Source organism: Tasmannia lanceolata, unplaced genomic scaffold (genome assembly GCF_043159265.1).
Source record: "Tasmannia lanceolata isolate RefF3 unplaced genomic scaffold, GAP_Taslan_0.1 ptg000048l, whole genome shotgun sequence".
In the NCBI taxonomy this organism is placed as follows: Eukaryota; Viridiplantae; Streptophyta; class Magnoliopsida; order Canellales; family Winteraceae; genus Tasmannia; species Tasmannia lanceolata.
In genome coordinates, this window is record NW_027518725.1 from 982,885 (window position 1) to 1,002,483 (window position 19,599).

A 19,599-nucleotide genomic window follows, 5' to 3' on the forward strand; every position below is an offset into this window, starting at 1 on the left:
TGGAAAATGGCAAAAATACTCATAAATTACCCTTGTCTAGAAAATAACGAAAAATACTTTATTTCTCATGACCACTCGGGTTCATGTGGAATTGTGGATTGTCCGCGACTCAGGGGCTTGCACTTTGAAGGCACAGCCATTTGACATTGACATGTAACTCACGAACTCTTTTTTGAGGGATTGACAAGGAAAACTGTTGCCAAAATACCTTTCTCGGAAAAATAACAGTAATAGTCAAATTTCATTAAAAAAAGGGTAATGATCCAAACCGTCCATTAGATGAGCCACAGCATAAATAGGTTGTTGTGCCCCAAATATCATTTCCATAGGTTGATCCTAACCCTCTAAAGATCGGAGGGTGGTCCGTCTAATGGACGGTTTGGATCATCCTATTCCTACGGTAGTAGTCCACTATTTTTCAAAAAGTACTGCACGGCCCACTCCACAGGATGATCCAAACTGTTCACTAGTTGGGCCACAACTTAAATAGGTTCTGCCCCCAAAATCATTTTCATGGGATGATCCTAATTGTGTCCGATCTATGAGAAAAACCCAACGAGTGACCAGTTTGGATCATCCTACGGAGTGCTTTTTGAAAAATACTAGACCATACATACGGCCACACCATATAAAATCTCCAGAAAATGAAAAAAACACTCATACCTAATGGAAAATGCCAAAAATACTCATAAAAATGGCAAAAATACCTCCATCTCATAGAAAATGATAAAATGCACTTACTCATAGAAAATGACAGACACAACTTCATCTCATTTTCAATGAGATAAGGGTATTTTGGTCATTTTTAATGATATCGGGAAGGGTATTTTGGTCATTTTCCAATGATACAGGACTACAAGATCTAACTTTATCAGATTTTGCTTCAATTAAAGTTTTAAATAAAATTATTGAATAAAATGAAGAATTTATCCTGAAAAGTCTAAGTATGGAAAGATTAAAACTTGAAACAAATAGAAAAGAAAGATGGATGTGATTTTACATAGAAAAGATAGAAAGTAGAAAATAGATTTGTTGGAGTCACACCAACAAGAATGAAGGAATCACACTAATAGTTTTCTTAGGGCATAACACCTTAGGTCCATCGAAGCATTAGACCAAGATTTAAGTAGAAGAATAATTTCTTTACAAAGCAAAAGCTCATTTAATTTCATAAACATATCATCCAAAGAACTATAGACCACCACCAGGCCATATGCTACCACTTGGACAAAGATTAACGAGGACTCTTGATAGACTAAACATGGACTCTTAACCAATAAACATACTCTTAATTGTCATGTACTCTTAATAGACTATCAAACATAGAAAGGACTTTAAATATAAAAAATAACCCTACAAATAGCAATCAACCTACTCAACAACTCAAATGGTGGCCTACTACTTGAGGCCATATTGCTTCGGCTTCCCCCCTCTTGTAGTGGATAGTCCCTACAAGACATATGGGTTCTTTGCCTTTTGCTAAGACAAAAAAAAGTACTAAAGAAACATGAAGAAATGAATTGATCTTAATATCAATTTATCCCCTGATTTGCTTGGGCTGGTGAATGATTAAATTGAAAGAGCTACTTTTCAATAAGACCAAAGATTTTTCTACCTAAATCAAGGTTTATAATGGTGAAGGTTGATTGAAACATTCAAGGGAGAGACAAGGCAAGAATCTCCAAGCACTTCGAATCTAAACATGCAGCCAAACACTACTAGTAGATAACATAGCACCCCAAAATCGGCCAAAACACCTAGTAAACCTCAGAAATTGTGCAACCAAACAAGCCCACAAGAAATCAAAATTTAAATACCCATAAGTTTCATTGGATATATGGTAGAGATAATATGATTTTAACCACCACTGTTCATCCCTACAACACCTAAAAGCACAACAGAGTTCAGAAATCAACCAAAAAAACATGAAAAGGGATGGGGCAACCCACGCTCAGCCTGAAGTGACCATCAAAAGAACTGCCGTGACATACTTTTGAAGACATGACGAGATGAGTCCATTTCCAATCTTGGGGATTCCCCACTACAACTACAATTTGTATATATGACGGACTAAGTCACGGGCCATAGACCATGTGAACAACGCTGGACGCCATGGCCCAGTAACACAAGGCAAGTAGTCTCCAAGTAGTTCGAATCAACAAATGCAACCAAACATTGCTACTAGATGACATGGCACCCCAAAAATTGGTCAAAACACCTAGTAAACCCCAGATATTGTGCAACCAAACAGACCCACAAGAAATCACAATTTAAAACTCCATAAGTTTCATTGGATATATGGTAGAGATGCCATAATTTAAATCACCATTGTTTTCATCCCTCCAACGCCTAAAAGCACAAGAGTTCAGAAATCAACCAACAGCATGTAAATATTTACTCAAAAGTAGCCCCAAAAGAATTCCAAGTTCTAATTCCCACGGCATTTTGCACGCAACCACTTAATTCGCAACATACCTCTAAGCTTTACGAATGCAATCCGGTTCTGCTGTTCCTGTAGAACGTCCACCGCCCTGATGAGTTCACCTTCATCCAAGCCCTCTAAATCCTGGAGTTCATCCAAGCAAGTTTCATAGGAGTAAGGATCAAGCTTTGATAGTGAGGTTGCTACGCTTGTTAATGCAACCAGCTTCGAAAATTCTTCCAGTCGATTGCTTACGCTCTTCTTCTCACAAACTGTAGTTGAAGGCGTGACAAATCGACGCTTGCTCCGATGAGAATGATTGCCTTGGTCATTGCTTCCATCAACGTTATTTTCTTGGTCGTTGCTCGAGACATATCCTTCATTTTCTTCTTCTATTTTTTGATGGCTTAATCGAGTTTGAGTAGATTCTAATCCAAGTAGACAATCCTCTGAGTTAGGGTTGAGAACTAATTGCTTGCATTCACTACCTGTACATGAAAGGAGATGTTACTTCCAATATTGCTTATATATATATATATATATATATATATATATAGCAGAAGAGAAAAGGAGAGAATTATTTGAATTTCTCCCAAAATTCTAGGAGAATTACACATCACTTTTTTTGAGTTTTTTTAACAAAGGCACCCATTCAACCCACATATTTTCAATCCTACCCCCCTCCTTTATGCCTTTTAACAAAGGCACCCATTAAAGCCACATAATTTCAATCCTACCCCCCTCCTTAATGCTTTTTTAATTATGGAAACCTCTATAGATTGGAGGGCTAGAATCAGCCTATGGAAAGGATTTTACGGGCACAACCTATTGATGTTGTGTTCCATCACATGGACGGTTTGGATCAACCTATGATGTGGTCCGTATAGTTCTTTGTCGGCCCGTGCATCGCACGGGGTATATATATATGGGATTTGCTAGGGACCATCGTAGAAAGGCATTTCGAGGCCGGCTGTTGCACGAGAGAGCAGCCACCTCAGACGAATTAAATTAATAAGACAAAATCTGTTGAAAAGTGAGCCTATGTGGTTGCTCTCTCGTGCAACAGCCGGCTGCAAAATGCCTTTCTGCGTGGTCTCCAGCAAATCCCTTTATCTCTCTCTCTCTGTATATATATATATACATTAGCAAAAAACCCCGTGCGATGCACGGGCCGACAAAGAATTGTATAGAACACATCATAGGTTGATCTAAACCGTCCATGTGATGAACACAACATAAATAGGTTGTGCCCCAAAAATCATTTCCATAGGCTGATCCTAGCCCTCCAATCTATAGAGGTTTCCATAATTCCTCTTCAATCGGATGGTTAAGATCACCCTATAGATTTTTTATTAAAAAAGCATAAAGGAGGGGGGTAAGATTGAAATTATGTGGCTTTAATGGGTGCCTTTGTTAAAAAGCATAAAGGAGGGGGTAAGATTGAAAATATGTGGGTTTAATGGGTGCATTTGTTAAAAAAAGTCAAAAAAAAGTGATGTGTAATTCTCATAGAATTTTCAAAAAATTGAAAAAATTCTCTTCTTTTCTCTTCTACTATATAGTATATAGATATATGAGGAAACTGTCGGTGCGCTTAAGCTCACGAAGCTTATGGTGCGCTTAAGCGCCCAATCACATGGGGGCCCACTTTGTTAGGATGATCCAAAGCATTCATTTGAAAGGCCCTTACATAGATGGGGGGTGTACCAAAAATCAGCTCCATAGAATCATCCTAACCCATCTATTTGTGGAGGTCAAAATGGACGGACATTGTTTGTCCACAAATCTGCCCATTTTTGTCCTCCACAAATGGAGGAGGGGTTAGGATGATCCTATGGAGCTGATTTTTGGTACACCCCCTATCTACGATAGGGCCTTGCAAATGAATGGTTTGGATCACCACAGAAAATTTGGGACCCATGTGATTGGGCGCTTAAGTGCACCATAAGCTTGGTGAGCTTAAGCGCACCAACAGTTTCCTCTCTCTCTCTCTCTCTCTCTCTCTATATATATATATATATATATATATATATATATATATATATATATATATAACTGAATTTCTAGAGGAAAAGGTTTTCCAAAAAACAATTTTCTTGGAAAGAAGGGAATGACAACGGAAAGAAACTCTCTCTCTCTCTCTCTCTCTCTCTCTCTCTCACACACACACACACACACACACACACACACATAATGATATTTCCATTTTGTTTCCCACATTTACATCCTATTTTGTTTGTCTTTTCTTGAAAATGACTTTACATTCAGGAGAAAACAAATAAAAGTGGAGATGCAGTTATTTTTAATAAATAAAAACAAAAGGAAATGAAAATATATTTCTCATATATGGATATGCAATCTGTTGCTTTAGTAATGTCACCCCTTCATTTTCACACTTCTCTGAGTAATCGTTAAACAAATAAGGCAGTTATCATTTCTAAAAAACTCTTAACAGCTAATGAAAAATTGCTTTATAAATGGTGTTGTGTCATTATTAAAACAAGGGACTGCGAATATCATTTATACACACACACACACACACACACATATGTATGTATGTATGTATCCCATTCCAGGAAGTTCTTTAACAGCCCTTCCTATTCTGCCACACATGCAGGACCACAATACCACATAAACTACTCAACTCAACTAAGCCTTTGTCCCAAACTAGACCACAATACCACATAAATAATGAATTTTTTTATCACAAGAATATTTTTCTTTTAAAGTAAAATGAAAAATAGACCCCACACCCCAGCATTGATGGTACATGTGGCCCCATCAGGCTGATTGTTTATGACAATCCTAAAACAATCATGTCTTTATATAAATTTCCATATATACAATATGCATGTATGTATATAACGTACCTTCATATAATTGGTTCAACTCATCATAAAGAGGTAAAGGAACCCTTTTGAACATTTTTGCTTCCGGGTGTTCCTGTGAAAAAAAAATGTTTGTTTCTTATATTTCAGTGACAAATGAGAAGTAACTTTTATATTTCCTGAGAAATTTTAAAGTACCTGGATGTATTGTTCCCACGCGGCTTCTTCAGAGACAACGAGGTGCATGTCATCATCCCATCCAAATCCACTGTCTCGTAATTGCTTAACAATGCGATAACGCCTCTTCAACTCCTGTATCCGGCTTTTCAACTGTCGTATATTTGGGGTGTGAAGTGGGAATTTCTTGTTCAGTACTTCCAACAATGGCTCCCAACAATCTTTTCTAGGTCCTTCACCTGTCCATCTTTTCTCTCTCTTCAGACTTAACATCTCATTGACAATAAATTCATCACGGGCCAGAGTCCACTTAGCCCTACCAGTGTTTTCTTGCGAAGGCAGGGGGAGGGCTAATGCCATTTAATGCTAGCAGTACAATGGGATATATACAATTGCATCTAATCAGTAAGTGTTATAATATAATCTATGGCCCTGTTCGTTTAAGATTATGCCAACCGATTGTGAGTGCTACACCGATTATTTGACTCAAATTTAAATGTAATTTTGAGTCCAATAATTGGTTTGGTACTTACAATCGGTTGTCATAATCTTAAACAAACAGGGCCTAAGTATCTAACATGTATATAATCTCACATGCATATAAGCATCAATATCTACCAAATTATCCTGAACTATTCTGTTAAGGTATAAAAGATTAAATAACGCCTTTCTCCAACAGCTTAAGCTTTTGGAGTAACTGGTTGTTTCACATGGTATCAGAGCCAAAGGTCCTGAGTTCAAACCTCCTTGATATAAAAAATCCACACGCAATGGCCAAACCCAAAAGAGGGGCCACATGTGCCACTTGTAGGCCAAACCCAAAAGATGGGCCACACGTGAAGGGGAGTGTTAAAGTATAAAAGATTAAATAACGCCTTTCTCCAACAGCTTAAGCTTTTGGAGAAACTGATTGTTTCACATATTCAATGAGTTTAAAGCTCCTATTTATCAAGAAAAAAAGAGTGATTTCTGAAACACCCATAACCACATAAGCACCACCCTATGAAGCACGGGTACGAGGTGCGGGTACAACACTACACGGGTGCGTGATTTTTCAAAAAAACCAGGTGCGGGTACGTTCGGGTACGCCGAATATAATAATATATTTTATATTTTATTATATATTTATAAAAATTAAAAAATAAATAAATTGGGGAGCAATCAAATAACAATAACATCACTAAAATGGAAAGTTCTAATATTACTCTTCATTTCATAAGTGATTTAAGTTCCATATTTTTCATAACATGAGGCATCAATACATCATTCATTAGAAAAAAAAGTCTGTCGCCAGTGTGTTGACCGGTGCCTGACAAGATAAATAATTTTAAGAGGCCAAATTATGAGATTTTTTATACCGGACTTTTGGGATTTAATAATGTTTGGACATGATAGATTTTATGAATTTTTAAAATTTGAAAAATACCCCACCGTTTGGAAGTTAAGAAAGTTAAAATTTTGACCCGACCCTTTTTCTTCGGATTTTGTACTAAGAGAGTTGACTTTTTTTCCTTTTAGATTTGGGTCTTGAAACTATTTTTAATAAATCCAAATGGGGGGTATTCCATTATTTATATGTAAATCTTAAGTAAATGGACAATAAAATAGTAAAGACATTTAAGTAAATGGTTTACATGTAAATATTAAGTACAGGAGAGGAGAGAGAAGAAGCACCGGAGGGATTTACACCGGATAAGAGAAGCACAGGAGGTGTCCGGTACGCGTGGGTGCGCACCTTAAAAGCACCCGACACGTACCCAACAACCACTAAAAGCACCTGACACGCAACCAGCAACCAAAATTGAGGTTTTTTTTTTTTTTTTTAAAAGAAGGGGTATGTACCCAGGACGTACCTGGGGCGTACGCGAACGTACCCGCACCCCATACGTGTCGGGTATGAGAGCCCCGGGAGAGTACCCGTGCTTCCTAGGCACCACTTTTCCATTTTTAATGGCTTCAAATCATAGAGTCCAAAACTGACGGCAAGTTCTTAATTACTCAATTAAACCGAAACCAAGAATGCATCAATATCTACCAATTTATCCTGAACTATTCAAAGGGTTTAAAACTCCTATTAAGAAAAAAAGAGTGATATCTGTGACACCCATAACTACATAGGCGCCACGTTCCACTTTTAATGGCTACTGATCAGAGTCCAAAACTGATGTCAGCTTTTCAATAACTCAATTAAACCGAAATCAAGAACAGAAACTCAAGCACATAGATAAACCACACTCCAAATCCACGAACAGGAAAATACCATTCAAGCATACCTTTTTAATAATAGAAACAGCAACTGCAATATGACTACTACAAAAGGTCCTTAACCATGCTTGGTTGTATAGGCAATACATCATTACTCGTTTGGACAATGCCATATGCACCACACTTGTGTCAATACTCATGTTCATGACATAACAGTACAATATAGGGGCATACCTTGATTAATAACAAAATATTGTGAAAGACATCATTGAAACAATAGTCTGAGTACCATTTTTTTCTATAAAAAAAATCAGTCTGAGTAATAACAATAAAGAGAAACAGATGTGTTGCCGAAAAAACTCTATTTAAATCTCCTTTAGAATCATGGACAGTAATGTTGTAGAACATGACAGGAAATCATAACGCCAACATTCACTGAGAGAGATGCTTCTAAATATATAGCTTATGAGGATGTGGACTGTGTTGGTTCACCTGCAATCCATGTTCAATTATTGGGTTTGCTATTAACCTAGTAAGTATTATCATTACATGGAATCTTAGAAAGCAGAAAAATCTGACTTTTCTCCTGCTATGTGCCATAAACAGACCACTTGTTGTTGGTCATTGCTAAATAGTTTAACTGATTTCTGGAGAAGACACTTTTTTTCTGGGCGTGAAGGGTTCTTATAGATGAAATAAATGTTGTACGTTTTCTGCCTGGGAAGTTACAATTGTTAAGGAGGAAATTGAGTAGCAGAGAAGTGTAGTTGGATTTGTCTTAGGGATTGGAAAGCAGATATGATAAAAAAAATGGATTAAAATATTTAAGAGCATTTCAAGATGAAAATGTATCATCTTATGTAAGAGCACCGCACATGTGACTTGGGTGCTATAATTTGGAGCTTTAATCTAAAAAAAGATGCAGAAAATCTTTAAACCGATCAGGCGTTGAGGCAGAATATGGAGCCATGGCCACTATTACAACTTAATTCACTTGAATCCACAATTTGTTTCATGATCTTGGATTCCAACTCATCACCTTAAGTACACTCCATCAAGATAACTAAAGTGCAATTTTAATTGTAGGCAACCCACTTTTCCATACCCGCAATAAACATATAAAATCTGACTCATTTTCACACAGAAATGATGGGCACACATCATATAACCCTTCTCAATGTAGAATTAGCTGAACAACTTGTTGATGTTTTTTCCCAAATCTCAACATGCGCTCACACACATTATGTGTGTAAGAAAACGACACCCTGCGCTGACATTATCTATGCAAAATATATATGTTTTTATGAGGAGAAATAGAGATGATCAGAATCAAGGAAATTTTAATTTATAGTGTTTTAATAACTCGAGGCTTGTCCATTGTCTTCCATGTTTTCACATTATATAGTAGCACACATAGATATCTAATAGCCTATGATTTTGGGCACGGATTCGTGTGTCGGTCGACACAAATATGAGGAGTCCAACACAGTAACCCCCTAAAAATCTAGAAATGAGAACTTTACGAAAACATATAAAATTGCTAATTACTAATCATAATTTGCAACTGTAACTCTAAAAAACATCAGATAATCAAATAAAAACAGTGCATTCATGTAAAAGGAAGAGTTTGTTTGGGGTTTTATGTTTAGGGGAGGAGATAACAACAAATATTAGTTAAAGAAGAGTTAAAGGAAGAGAAAATAATAAAATAAGAGTTACAAATAAAAGAGGAAGTAAATACTATATTCAATAATTAACAGCGTTTCACTTAACAGGGTACGAAAACGTCTCAACATGCCCATATTAAGTTGGGCACTCCTAGCAATACGTCTACATGTGTCAAAGGGAATGTTGATATGTGTGAACGCACGTGTAAGTGTCGACACGTGTCGACAAGGGTGTTAGGAGTAAATTCTAAGTGTCGGCTAAATCATAGCTAATGGCTACAAATAAATTTACATTTACGAGGTATTGATAGGTAAAGGGAAACAAATGTTTAAAAAGTTGTAAACAACCTTGCGCTAAGCTATTTAATTGCCAAAAGGAAACTAACATTTATAAGGTTTTAAATAAGTTCTCCTAAGTTTTCCCATTATATGTATAGATATTTAGAGTATAACAGCTTCCAAATGGAAAGTGGCAGGATTGTGAATAAATTGACATACTTGATTCAAGATAAATGCCAAATCAGGATGAGTAAAAGTGAGGCAGTGTAGTCCTCCAACCAGTTGATCATCTGATACCCACACTTTGTATTGAGGAATAAGTGTAGCCTATGTGATGACATTTCAACGAGGGTCTGTGGAGAAGATAGTAATAATTTGGTCTGTAACAGCTAAGGTTCCATCAAGATGCCCAAAACGATGTTGGCTGTGCACTAGGGCTGTGAGTTGTTTCTGCCAGAGAAGGTAGTTTGGCTGTCATAAGATGAGGTAGAACATCAATGAATTTGTAGGCCATTGAGAGGACTCCGTACAAGTCCAGGCCGTTAGGCAAGCAAGGGGCAAATGGGAAGAAAATATGATGTAACAGTCTAAGAGAAAGTACTCAGACTTTGGTGCTCACATGGTGTGATACCATGAAAGCTTGTGGACACGATAATGAATGAGAACTTGCAATCAAACGCCTAAGAATGAGAGCTCGAGCTCGAGAACAAATGAATAGATTGTCCAATTCACTTTTCTCTAAAATATATAGCTAGAGATCCTTATTTAAGAGTTCTATCTATTACAAAAACATAACCTTGGGTGTTATTACAAGATTGCCACTTTCACTTTCATAACATGAGGTTGCTACATAATTTGAGATTCCTTTGGAGGGTGCCCACCTAATTCTCGATTTCAGTGAACATATTTTAGTTTTGCAATCATAGCAGTAGTAGTGAGAGCTCTATTGAGATGCAGCAGCAAATTTTATAGAACATATATGTAGCATAGCAATGTACTTAGACTCCATAAAGCTTCAGCCTTCATAAATATGATACCCATCTAAATCTCATGACAGCTTTAGCTATGGCATTTATCCTCTTCATTCAAACCATCCCACAATATTTTGGCAAACATGCAGAAGCTTTTATCACAGGAAAACAACCTGAGGGCTTATTATAAGACTTCCTCTTCTATTCTTTAATAATGAAAAATTGACCGGGTCAAATGTTGACCCACAAGAGTCGACTCCCACAAGCCCATTCGGTGAGGCGGGTCGATCCTTTTGGAGAATGGCACCCTATGCTGTTATATGGCACATTTGGTTGGAGAGAAACAGGAGAATCTTTGAAGAAAAAGAAAAAAACATCACCAGGATAATTTCGGAGATTAAGGTATATAATTTCTGGAGCGTTTCTTTCCTTGCAACCCTATAGGTAAATTGGAAGGAAAAAACGCTAAGGTTTTTAAAGGTATATCCAAGAGCTCCTCATATTCTTTCGTTAAAGTGCTTGCTTTAACTATCTAATGGGTTAAATCTCTCCCTTCATTCAAGTTTGTGTCCGCATACGACCTTTGGGAAAGATGGAGGGATATTTGTGTTCGCACTGAGAGGAAACAAGTAACTGTTTAAGATTGGGAGCCCCTGATACGATCTTATTTAATAATTAGCAATAATCTGCTAGTTACTATTTAATCCTCTAATAATATCTATTAGTTACTATTTATTAAATATTTAATATTTAGAGATTTAGTAAGAATCTTCATTGTTATTAGCTATTTCTTTATTTAGCTTTATTACGATTCTCTTTTAGTAGGAAAGTGCTGTAGAAGAGATCTTTTATTATGCATGTAATTGTCATTTTCAAGATTTCAATGAATGAAAAATAATCTTCTTCTTCCCCTATACTTCTGTTGTTCTTGAGGTTATCTCCCCGGACGTGAGATTAATTAAGTCTCTCTTCCAAGTGCCGTATTAGCCCCCCTCTGCCTAGGTCCCTAAAATCTAACTTTGATGGCTCTAGCTTGGGGAACCTAGGTCCAGTAGGGGTTGGAGGAGTTCTCGGGAATGAGTTTGGCGAGGTTATTTGGGCTTATGCAGGGCCTATTGGAATGGCGGATGACTTAGAGGCAGAATTGCATGCTGTATATCAAGGTTTAGAACTTCTCACGAAAAACCACTTGGATAAGGAAGACTCGTTGAATGTCATCCGTTGGCTAAAAGGAACTCACAAACCACCCTGGAGATTTGACCGGTTTTTTGATGAAATGTTTGATTGGATGAGATCCATGGAAGTTAAGTTTAACCATGTTCGGCGGTTTGCTAATCAAGTGGCAGAAAGTTTAGCTAGAGAAGGGGTATTCAAGGAATCCCTAACTCTTTTCGATTCTCCTCCGCCGTGATCATCTTTTTTATTGTTTATCTTGTGATGTTGTATTATTTTCTTTTGTCTGTATTTTGACCATCTCGGTCCTCTCTTGAATAATATTGGCTACCATCCTTGAAAAAGTTAGACCTTATAGCTTGGGCAAAATCAATCGATCTTTTGGCATCATATTTAGTGGCCCAGATCCTGAGAAACTGGCAGGCTATACTTTGGGAGAAAAATGTCAAGAACCGGCCGTCAGCATCTTGGTTGCCGCCCGTGTGTGGGTGTCTTAAACTGAATTTTGATGGAAGTGGTAAAGGTAAACGGGGACCCGCAGGATTCGATGAACTCATCCGTGACGCAGAGGGTAATACCTTATTCTCATACTCTGGCTTGGCTGGAATGTGCGAATCAAATGAGGCTGAAGCAAGAGATTTATTGCATGGTCTTAGGTGGTATGCTACACATTGCGTTGACCCCTTAATAGTGGAGGGGGATTCATCTAACGTCATCTCGTGGGCAAAAGGTGATGATCCGCGTCCTTGGAAACTCTCTAATATCATTTTGCAAATTCGGGATTGCTGTAAGGTCATTCGCCCAACTTTCTCAAACATCTACATATCCGCAAACGAAAAAGCTGACGAACTTGCGAAGGCCGGAGTGGACAGCAGCTGTGTGGTCGTGAGCAGTTTTCTTGTATCTCAGGCCATTTAGGCTTCGAGAAGAGGGTTTTTGTTTTCCTCTTTAGGGTTTTTATTTATACCTCATCTATAGTTGGGGACATTCTTTAGAGTTTTTATTTATACCTCATCAATAGTCGGGGACACCTTGTCCCGTCCATCTACATGTATGTCTGATTTATATCAATAAAGTCACCTTTATCAAAAATAAAAAAAGAAAAAGAAAAAGAAAAAGAAAAAGAAGAGTCGACTCCCTTTTACACTAGTTGAGTTCTCGTCCGAGTCCATGTTTCAAACACTGATATGAATACAACTCAACTCAACTCAACTAAGCCTTTGTCCCAAACTAGTTGGGGTCAGCTAATGAATCCTTTAGAAAATTTTCATGAAGAAGGTAAAAGTTCTACCCGTCAAACACTGATATGAATGATAAAAAAAAATATATTGATAACATTAAAAAAATTCACATGCGTAAAAAGGGGGACATATCATGTGTATGCCCTTCATATGCAAGCGTATTCAATAAATAAATAAAGAAGAGCTAGTAGTAAGTCTCTTCAAGATAGTACCCAGACAACTACATCTGCAGAATATGACCATAAGGGACTAACAACTCTCTGCCCATATCAAAAGAAATAGAGAGAGGGAGGAAACAGTGGATGCAGAAAAGCGATCAATCCGGCAAAAACCATTTGCCGAAACAAATCAAATTCAGGAATTCATGCTTGCAGCATTTATTGGGGTTTTGCCCATAAGGGGTTATACATAGCTATGGATACAAGAAAGTGATCAACCCAGCAAAATCAAGAAAACAGTACTATTTTCTGAAACAAATCAAATTAAGAGATTTATACTTGCAACATTTATTAGTTATTGCCCATCATGGACCATGGGATTTTCAGCATTTTCTGCAATTGTATTCATCCGGGTTCTCCCCTGAAGATGCTAACAACTCTGCCTATATCGAAATCTCTCCTTGAGAGGTATATATATTGCATCCCAGTAACATAAACTGATCACTCAGTCAAGAAGTGATTGCCACATACATTATGTATTCCGTAAAATGATTGTGAAATACATAGATAATGACAAAAAGATGCTGAATAATGCATGAAAAAAATTACTTACTATTCCTCTATGATGTTCAAGATTGCATAGAAAATTTCCTTCCTACTCTCTAACCCCCTCACAAAAACCATTTTCACTGACATGCATAGATAAAATGCATAAAAAATTACATGTTATTCCTCTATGATGTTCAAGATTGCATCAAAAAACTACTTCCTACTCTCTAATCCCCCTCACAAAAACCATTTTCACTGACATGCATGGATAAAATGCATGAAAAAAATTGCATACAATTCCTCTATTATGTTCGAGATTGCATCAAAAAAATTACTTCCTACTCTGTAATCCCCCTCACAAAATCCATTTTCACTGGCATGCATAGATAAAATGCATGAAAAAATTACATGTTATTCCTCTATGATGTTCAAGGTTGCATCAAAAAATTACTTCCTACTCTTTATTCCCCCTCACAAAAACCATTTTCACTGACATGCATTGATAAAATGCATGAAAAAAATTGCATACAATTCCTCTATTATGTTCGAGATTGCATCAAAAAAATTACTTCCTACTCTGTAATCCCCCTCACAAAATCCATTTTCACTGGCATGCATAGATAAAATGCATGAAAAAATTACATGTTATTCCTCTATGATGTTCAAGGTTGCATCAAAAAATTACTTCCTACTCTTTATTCCCCCTCACAAAAACCATTTTCACTGACATGCATTGATAAAATGCATGAAAAAAATTGCATACAATTCCTCTATTATGTTCGAGATTGCATCAAAAAAATTACTTCCTACTCTGTAATCCCCCTCACAAAATCCATTTTCACTGGCATGCATAGATAAAATGCATGAAAAAATTACATGTTATTCCTCTATGATGTTCAAGGTTGCATCAAAAAATTACTTCCTACTCTTTATTCCCCCTCACAAAAACCATTTTCACTGACATGCATTGATAAAATGCATGAAAAAAATTGCATACAATTCCTCTATTATGTTCGAGATTGCATCAAAAAAATTACTTCCTACTCTGTAATCCCCCTCACAAAATCCATTTTCACTGGCATGCATAGATAAAATGCATGAAAAAATTACATGTTATTCCTCTATGATGTTCAAGGTTGCATCAAAAAATTACTTCCTACTCTTTATTCCCCCTCACAAAAACCATTTTCACTGACATGCATTGATAAAATGCATGAAAAAAATTGCATACAATTCCTCTATTATGTTCGAGATTGCATCAAAAAAATTACTTCCTACTCTGTAATCCCCCTCACAAAATCCATTTTCACTGGCATGCATAGATAAAATGCATGAAAAAATTACATGTTATTCCTCTATGATGTTCAAGGTTGCATCAAAAAATTACTTCCTACTCTTTATTCCCCCTCACAAAAACCATTTTCACTGACATGCATTGATAAAATGCATGAAAAAAATTGCATACAATTCCTCTATTATGTTCGAGATTGCATCAAAAAAATTACTTCCTACTCTGTAATCCCCCTCACAAAATCCATTTTCACTGGCATGCATAGATAAAATGCATGAAAAAATTACATGTTATTCCTCTATGATGTTCAAGGTTGCATCAAAAAATTACTTCCTACTCTTTATTCCCCCTCACAAAAACCATTTTCACTGACATGCATTGATAAAATGCATGAAAAAAATTGCATACAATTCCTCTATTATGTTCGAGATTGCATCAAAAAAATTACTTCCTACACTGTAATCCCCCTCACAAAATCCATTTTCACTGGCATGCATAGATAAAATGCATGAAAGAAATTACATACAATTCCTCTATGATGTTCAAGATTGCATAAAAAAAATAATAACTTCCTACTCTCTAATCCCCCTCACAAAAACCATTTCCCTGACATGCATAGATAAAATGCATGAAAAAAATTACATACTATTCCTCTATGATGTTCAAGATTGCATCAAAAAAATAACTTCCTACTCTCTAATCCCCTCACAAAAACCATTTCCCCTAACATGCATAGATAAAATGCATGAAAAAAAATAACATACTATTCCTCTATGATGTTCAAGATTGCATCAAAAAAATTACTTTCTACTCCTATCTAGTCCCCTCAACAGAACCATTTTCACCTCAGCAACCAAACTCCCACATCTCATCCTCACTCATTACAAAATAAAACAACCCCAAAACAGAAAAATGATCAGACCCCATTTAAAACCAAACAAACCCATCTCCAAAACCAATCAACAAAAAACACCCACAATCATAAACCCTTCATTTCCCATCCAATAACAAAACACCCCCAGAATATAGAAAAAGCCCATGCATTCAAGAATACCCAAGTTGAATTGTCAGATTCAGTCAAAAAAAAGTAAAGATCAAAGTAAGATGAGTCAGGCAAAATAAAGAGAAGATTAAGCAAAACAAAATATACATTTATCAGAGCTAAAAACATATCAAAAAATGAAAGGGGAAAAACATAAATCAAGATGGGTTCACTCACTTGTTTGGATGGAATTCCTTTTCTCTATTCAGATTTGGGAATTGGAAGAGATTAGAAGGGTTTGTACAGAGAGAGTTAACGCTTGACAGCCAGAAGAGAATATTATTGTCATATTATAAAATGCAGCTCCAAAAACAATACACTTGGCATCACATAATTTATTGTCTATACTATATTCAACAAAACTGCATGGAATATTATTCGTGCGAAAAATACTCAATGCTTTTTTATAACTCATCTTCTCTTTTTAAAGTAGACGGCTGTATACAGTACCCAAAAAGCTCCCACCAGCCAAATGAAAAAGAAAAGACAAGCTGAGTTTGTGCAATTATTAAAACATGGTAGTGCCCAATATCGATAGCCAGAATTCACGAGGTAATGATGGAAGGGAGCTTAGAAAGGTAAGATATTTAATATCTATGAAGAAATTTACATCTATAACTTATTTAGTAGACTTAGTAGTCATAAACGATGTAGACTTAGGAGTCATAAAAAAGGAAAATGTTATCACTTATCAGCACTACTGTATTTTGATGATCGCACTCCTAACTTTATTAAAAGTACGGTATGGACCGTACCATAGGATGATCCAAATTGTCCATTAGATGGGCCACAGCCTAAATAGGTTGTGCCCCAAAAATCATTTCATTTTGGGGGATTTTTGGGGCACAACCTATTTCGGCTGTGGCCCATCTAATGGACGGTTTGGATCATCCTATGGTGCAGTCCATACCGTACTTTTAAAGTTAGGAGTGCGATCATCAAAATACAGTAGTGCTGACAACATTTCCCTAAAAAAATTGCATTAATTATATATTTAATAGATATAACTTTTTGGCTAGTGATATTGGGACTACCATGTTTTGATAATGGGGTGAACTCACCTTGTCTTTTCTTTAATAGTTGGCTGCTTAGAACTTTTGGAAAATTGTAATTGTCCTCGACGGATGGTTAAATAATAAACGACAAGGTGAGTTAGTCCCACTATCAAAACATGGTAGGCGAAGTGGTTTTATGATTGGGCACAAACTGAGCAAATTAGAACTTCCTACCACAAGAGATTGAAAACCGCCTCCCTCATTTTAAGTTAAAGGGAAAACTCACCAAAAGGTATGGGTGAAACTTGGGTCAGGTTGGGTTGAGCTTTTGCGAAAATATGGCTTTGGAATCAACTCAAACCTGATCTGATTTTATGGTAAAAGCTCAACCTGAATTTCAAAAAATGAACTTGAGTTGCACCCCGACCAAAATATGACTTTTCTTTTTCTTTTTCCTCTTTTTTTGGTATGCGCAGTATTCTTCGATGGTCAGGTATCAATTTTCTTTTCTTTTCTTTTCTTTTCAACATCTAATTAAAGAAAACTTTACATTTATATGGTTTTAAATAACCTTGAGTCAACTTGTAGCCGTAGGTAATCTATGCTGCTCTATTTTTTTAAAGGGATTTGCTAGCATCGCATAGTGTCCATTGCGGATGGTCTGTTGCATATCAGATGAGCCACCTCATGAATGAGACAAAAGCTGCTGTAAAGTGAGCCTGTGTGGCTGGTCTGATATGCAACAGACCATCCGGGACGGACGCTAGCAAATCCTTTTGTTAAAGAAAAGTAGAAATTTATTTAAGCTTTGGCAGATTAGGCCCGTCTATATCATGGGACAAAAAATTTAAGAACATTTCTTAAAGGGAACGGATATCCCCACTTCTAGAAGTATAAAACAAGGTGAGTTGTCCCATTATCAAAACATGGTCGTAGGGATATTAGTCCCTTCTTAGAAAATATAAAGTATCATGGAAGGTTGAGAAACATATCAAGGTGGGTGTACCTACTATTGGTAGTGCAAGTTACATTCGGTAGTGAAAAGAGAACCCTTTTTTTGATAGAAAATAGGGCCATGTTTGGTAATCATGAATAATTTTTCTATGGAATATTGGTTTACTCAATGGTGAGGGAGGGCGGGAGAGAGACATCTAAGAGGGTGTGAGTGAGGAGAGGGTGAGGAAAGGCTGAAAAAAGGGGAAAAAAAACTCTACTCAAAATATGATTTCCTTATTCTCACTCTCTACTCATGCCATCTGAACTATCTCCTCATCCCTTCTATCACCGCATTATTAACTGATATTCCATGAAAAAAATTTCACCGTTGCCTAGTATGGCCTTAGATTGCAAATAACTGATGTCGACTTTAGCAGCAAAACAAAAATTAAAAAGAAAAAGATCAACATCTGAGGGTCTCACACTCTGATTAGCCAAATATTATCAATATATGAAAAGGGCGCTGATAATCCCTTACCCACCCCCTGTTGGAGGCTATTCCTCCCCCTGCCACGGACGGGAAAAGTGAGACTTAACTCATAAAGCACCTTTCCTATCTACTTTTAACCGGTGCAACAATCCGGTCCCACTTTCTCCAACATGCATGAACGTTTGTTGGCCCCAATAATTAATTTGTTTTAATATGTGAGCAAGGCAGACCCGATGGCCCAAAACTTAAATAGGTTGCACCCCAAAATATCATTTCCAAAGAATGATCCTAGCCCTCCGATCTAAAGAGAAACTGCAAGTTATAGAAACCTTTATAGATTGGACGGTTGTGATCATCCCATGGAAATGTGGGGCACAACCTATTTACATTGTGGCCTATCAAATGGATGGTTTGGATCATCCTATGGTTCAAGTCATACAGTAACATTAAGGCCCAATTGTAGGCCCCACTTATATTTTTCATAATGAAGTGTACGGTCCACACAATAGGATGATCCAAGCCGTCCATTTGATGGGCCGCAACGTAAATAGGTTGTGCCCCAACATCATTTCCATAGGATGATCGCAACCCTCCGATCTATAGGGTTTCCATAATATGCAGTTTTTCTTTAGATCAGAGGGTTGCGATGATCCTGTTGAAATGATTTTTTAGGATAAAACCTATTTGGATGGTTTGGATCATCCTATGGTGTTGGCGGTATGGTTCATTTTGAAAAACATGGGTGGGGCCTACCTTACTCAAAGATTTAAACAAATTAATTGTTGGGCCCACCAAACGTTGCTGGGAGACTGGCTGTAGAGTGGCGGATGGGGGAATATCACTGCCCTTTCTGTTTTCTTCAACATCTGTTCATTCTCTGTTGGGCCACAATGTAAATAGATTGTGCCGCAAAAATCATTTCCATGGGATGATCGCAACCCTCCAATCTATAGAGGTTTCCATAACTTGCCGGTTCTCTTTAGATCGGAGGGCTAGGATCATCGTTTGGAAATGTTATTTTAGGGTGCAACCTATTTACATTGTGGGCCATCGAATGGATTGTTTGGATCATCCTATGGTGGGGCCTACCTTGCTTGATGTAGTGTTGTACGGCGGTATAATAGAGGGGGTGATTTTATCCTAGAAGGAGAGAGAAAAAGGTAGTGAATGCTTAG

General features: G+C 37.0%; 1 protein-coding gene across 4 annotated transcripts; it reads right to left on the reverse strand.

Moving 5' to 3' along the window:
• Window positions 1-2,263: 2,263 nt before the first annotated feature.
• LOC143864247 (uncharacterized) lies at window positions 2,264-16,409 on the reverse strand. 4 transcript variants are annotated; one of them, XM_077375151.1, is made up of 6 exons: window positions 16,181-16,409; window positions 5,449-5,793; window positions 5,293-5,365; window positions 2,678-2,910; window positions 2,476-2,566; window positions 2,264-2,349 (listed from the first exon to the last, which is right to left on the reverse strand). In XM_077375151.1, the coding sequence occupies exons 2-6, from the start codon at window positions 5,785-5,787 to the stop codon at window positions 2,318-2,320; spliced, it is 768 nt and encodes a 255-aa protein (XP_077231266.1). In that variant the 5' UTR covers window positions 5,788-5,793; window positions 16,181-16,409; the 3' UTR covers window positions 2,264-2,317. The 4 variants fall into 4 exon arrangements, with proteins under 4 accessions (XP_077231266.1, XP_077231265.1, XP_077231264.1 ...); XM_077375150.1 differs by having other exon boundaries at window positions 2,264-2,566; window positions 16,181-16,407; XM_077375149.1 differs by having other exon boundaries at window positions 2,476-2,910; window positions 16,181-16,405.
• Window positions 16,410-19,599: the final 3,190 nt, after the last annotated feature.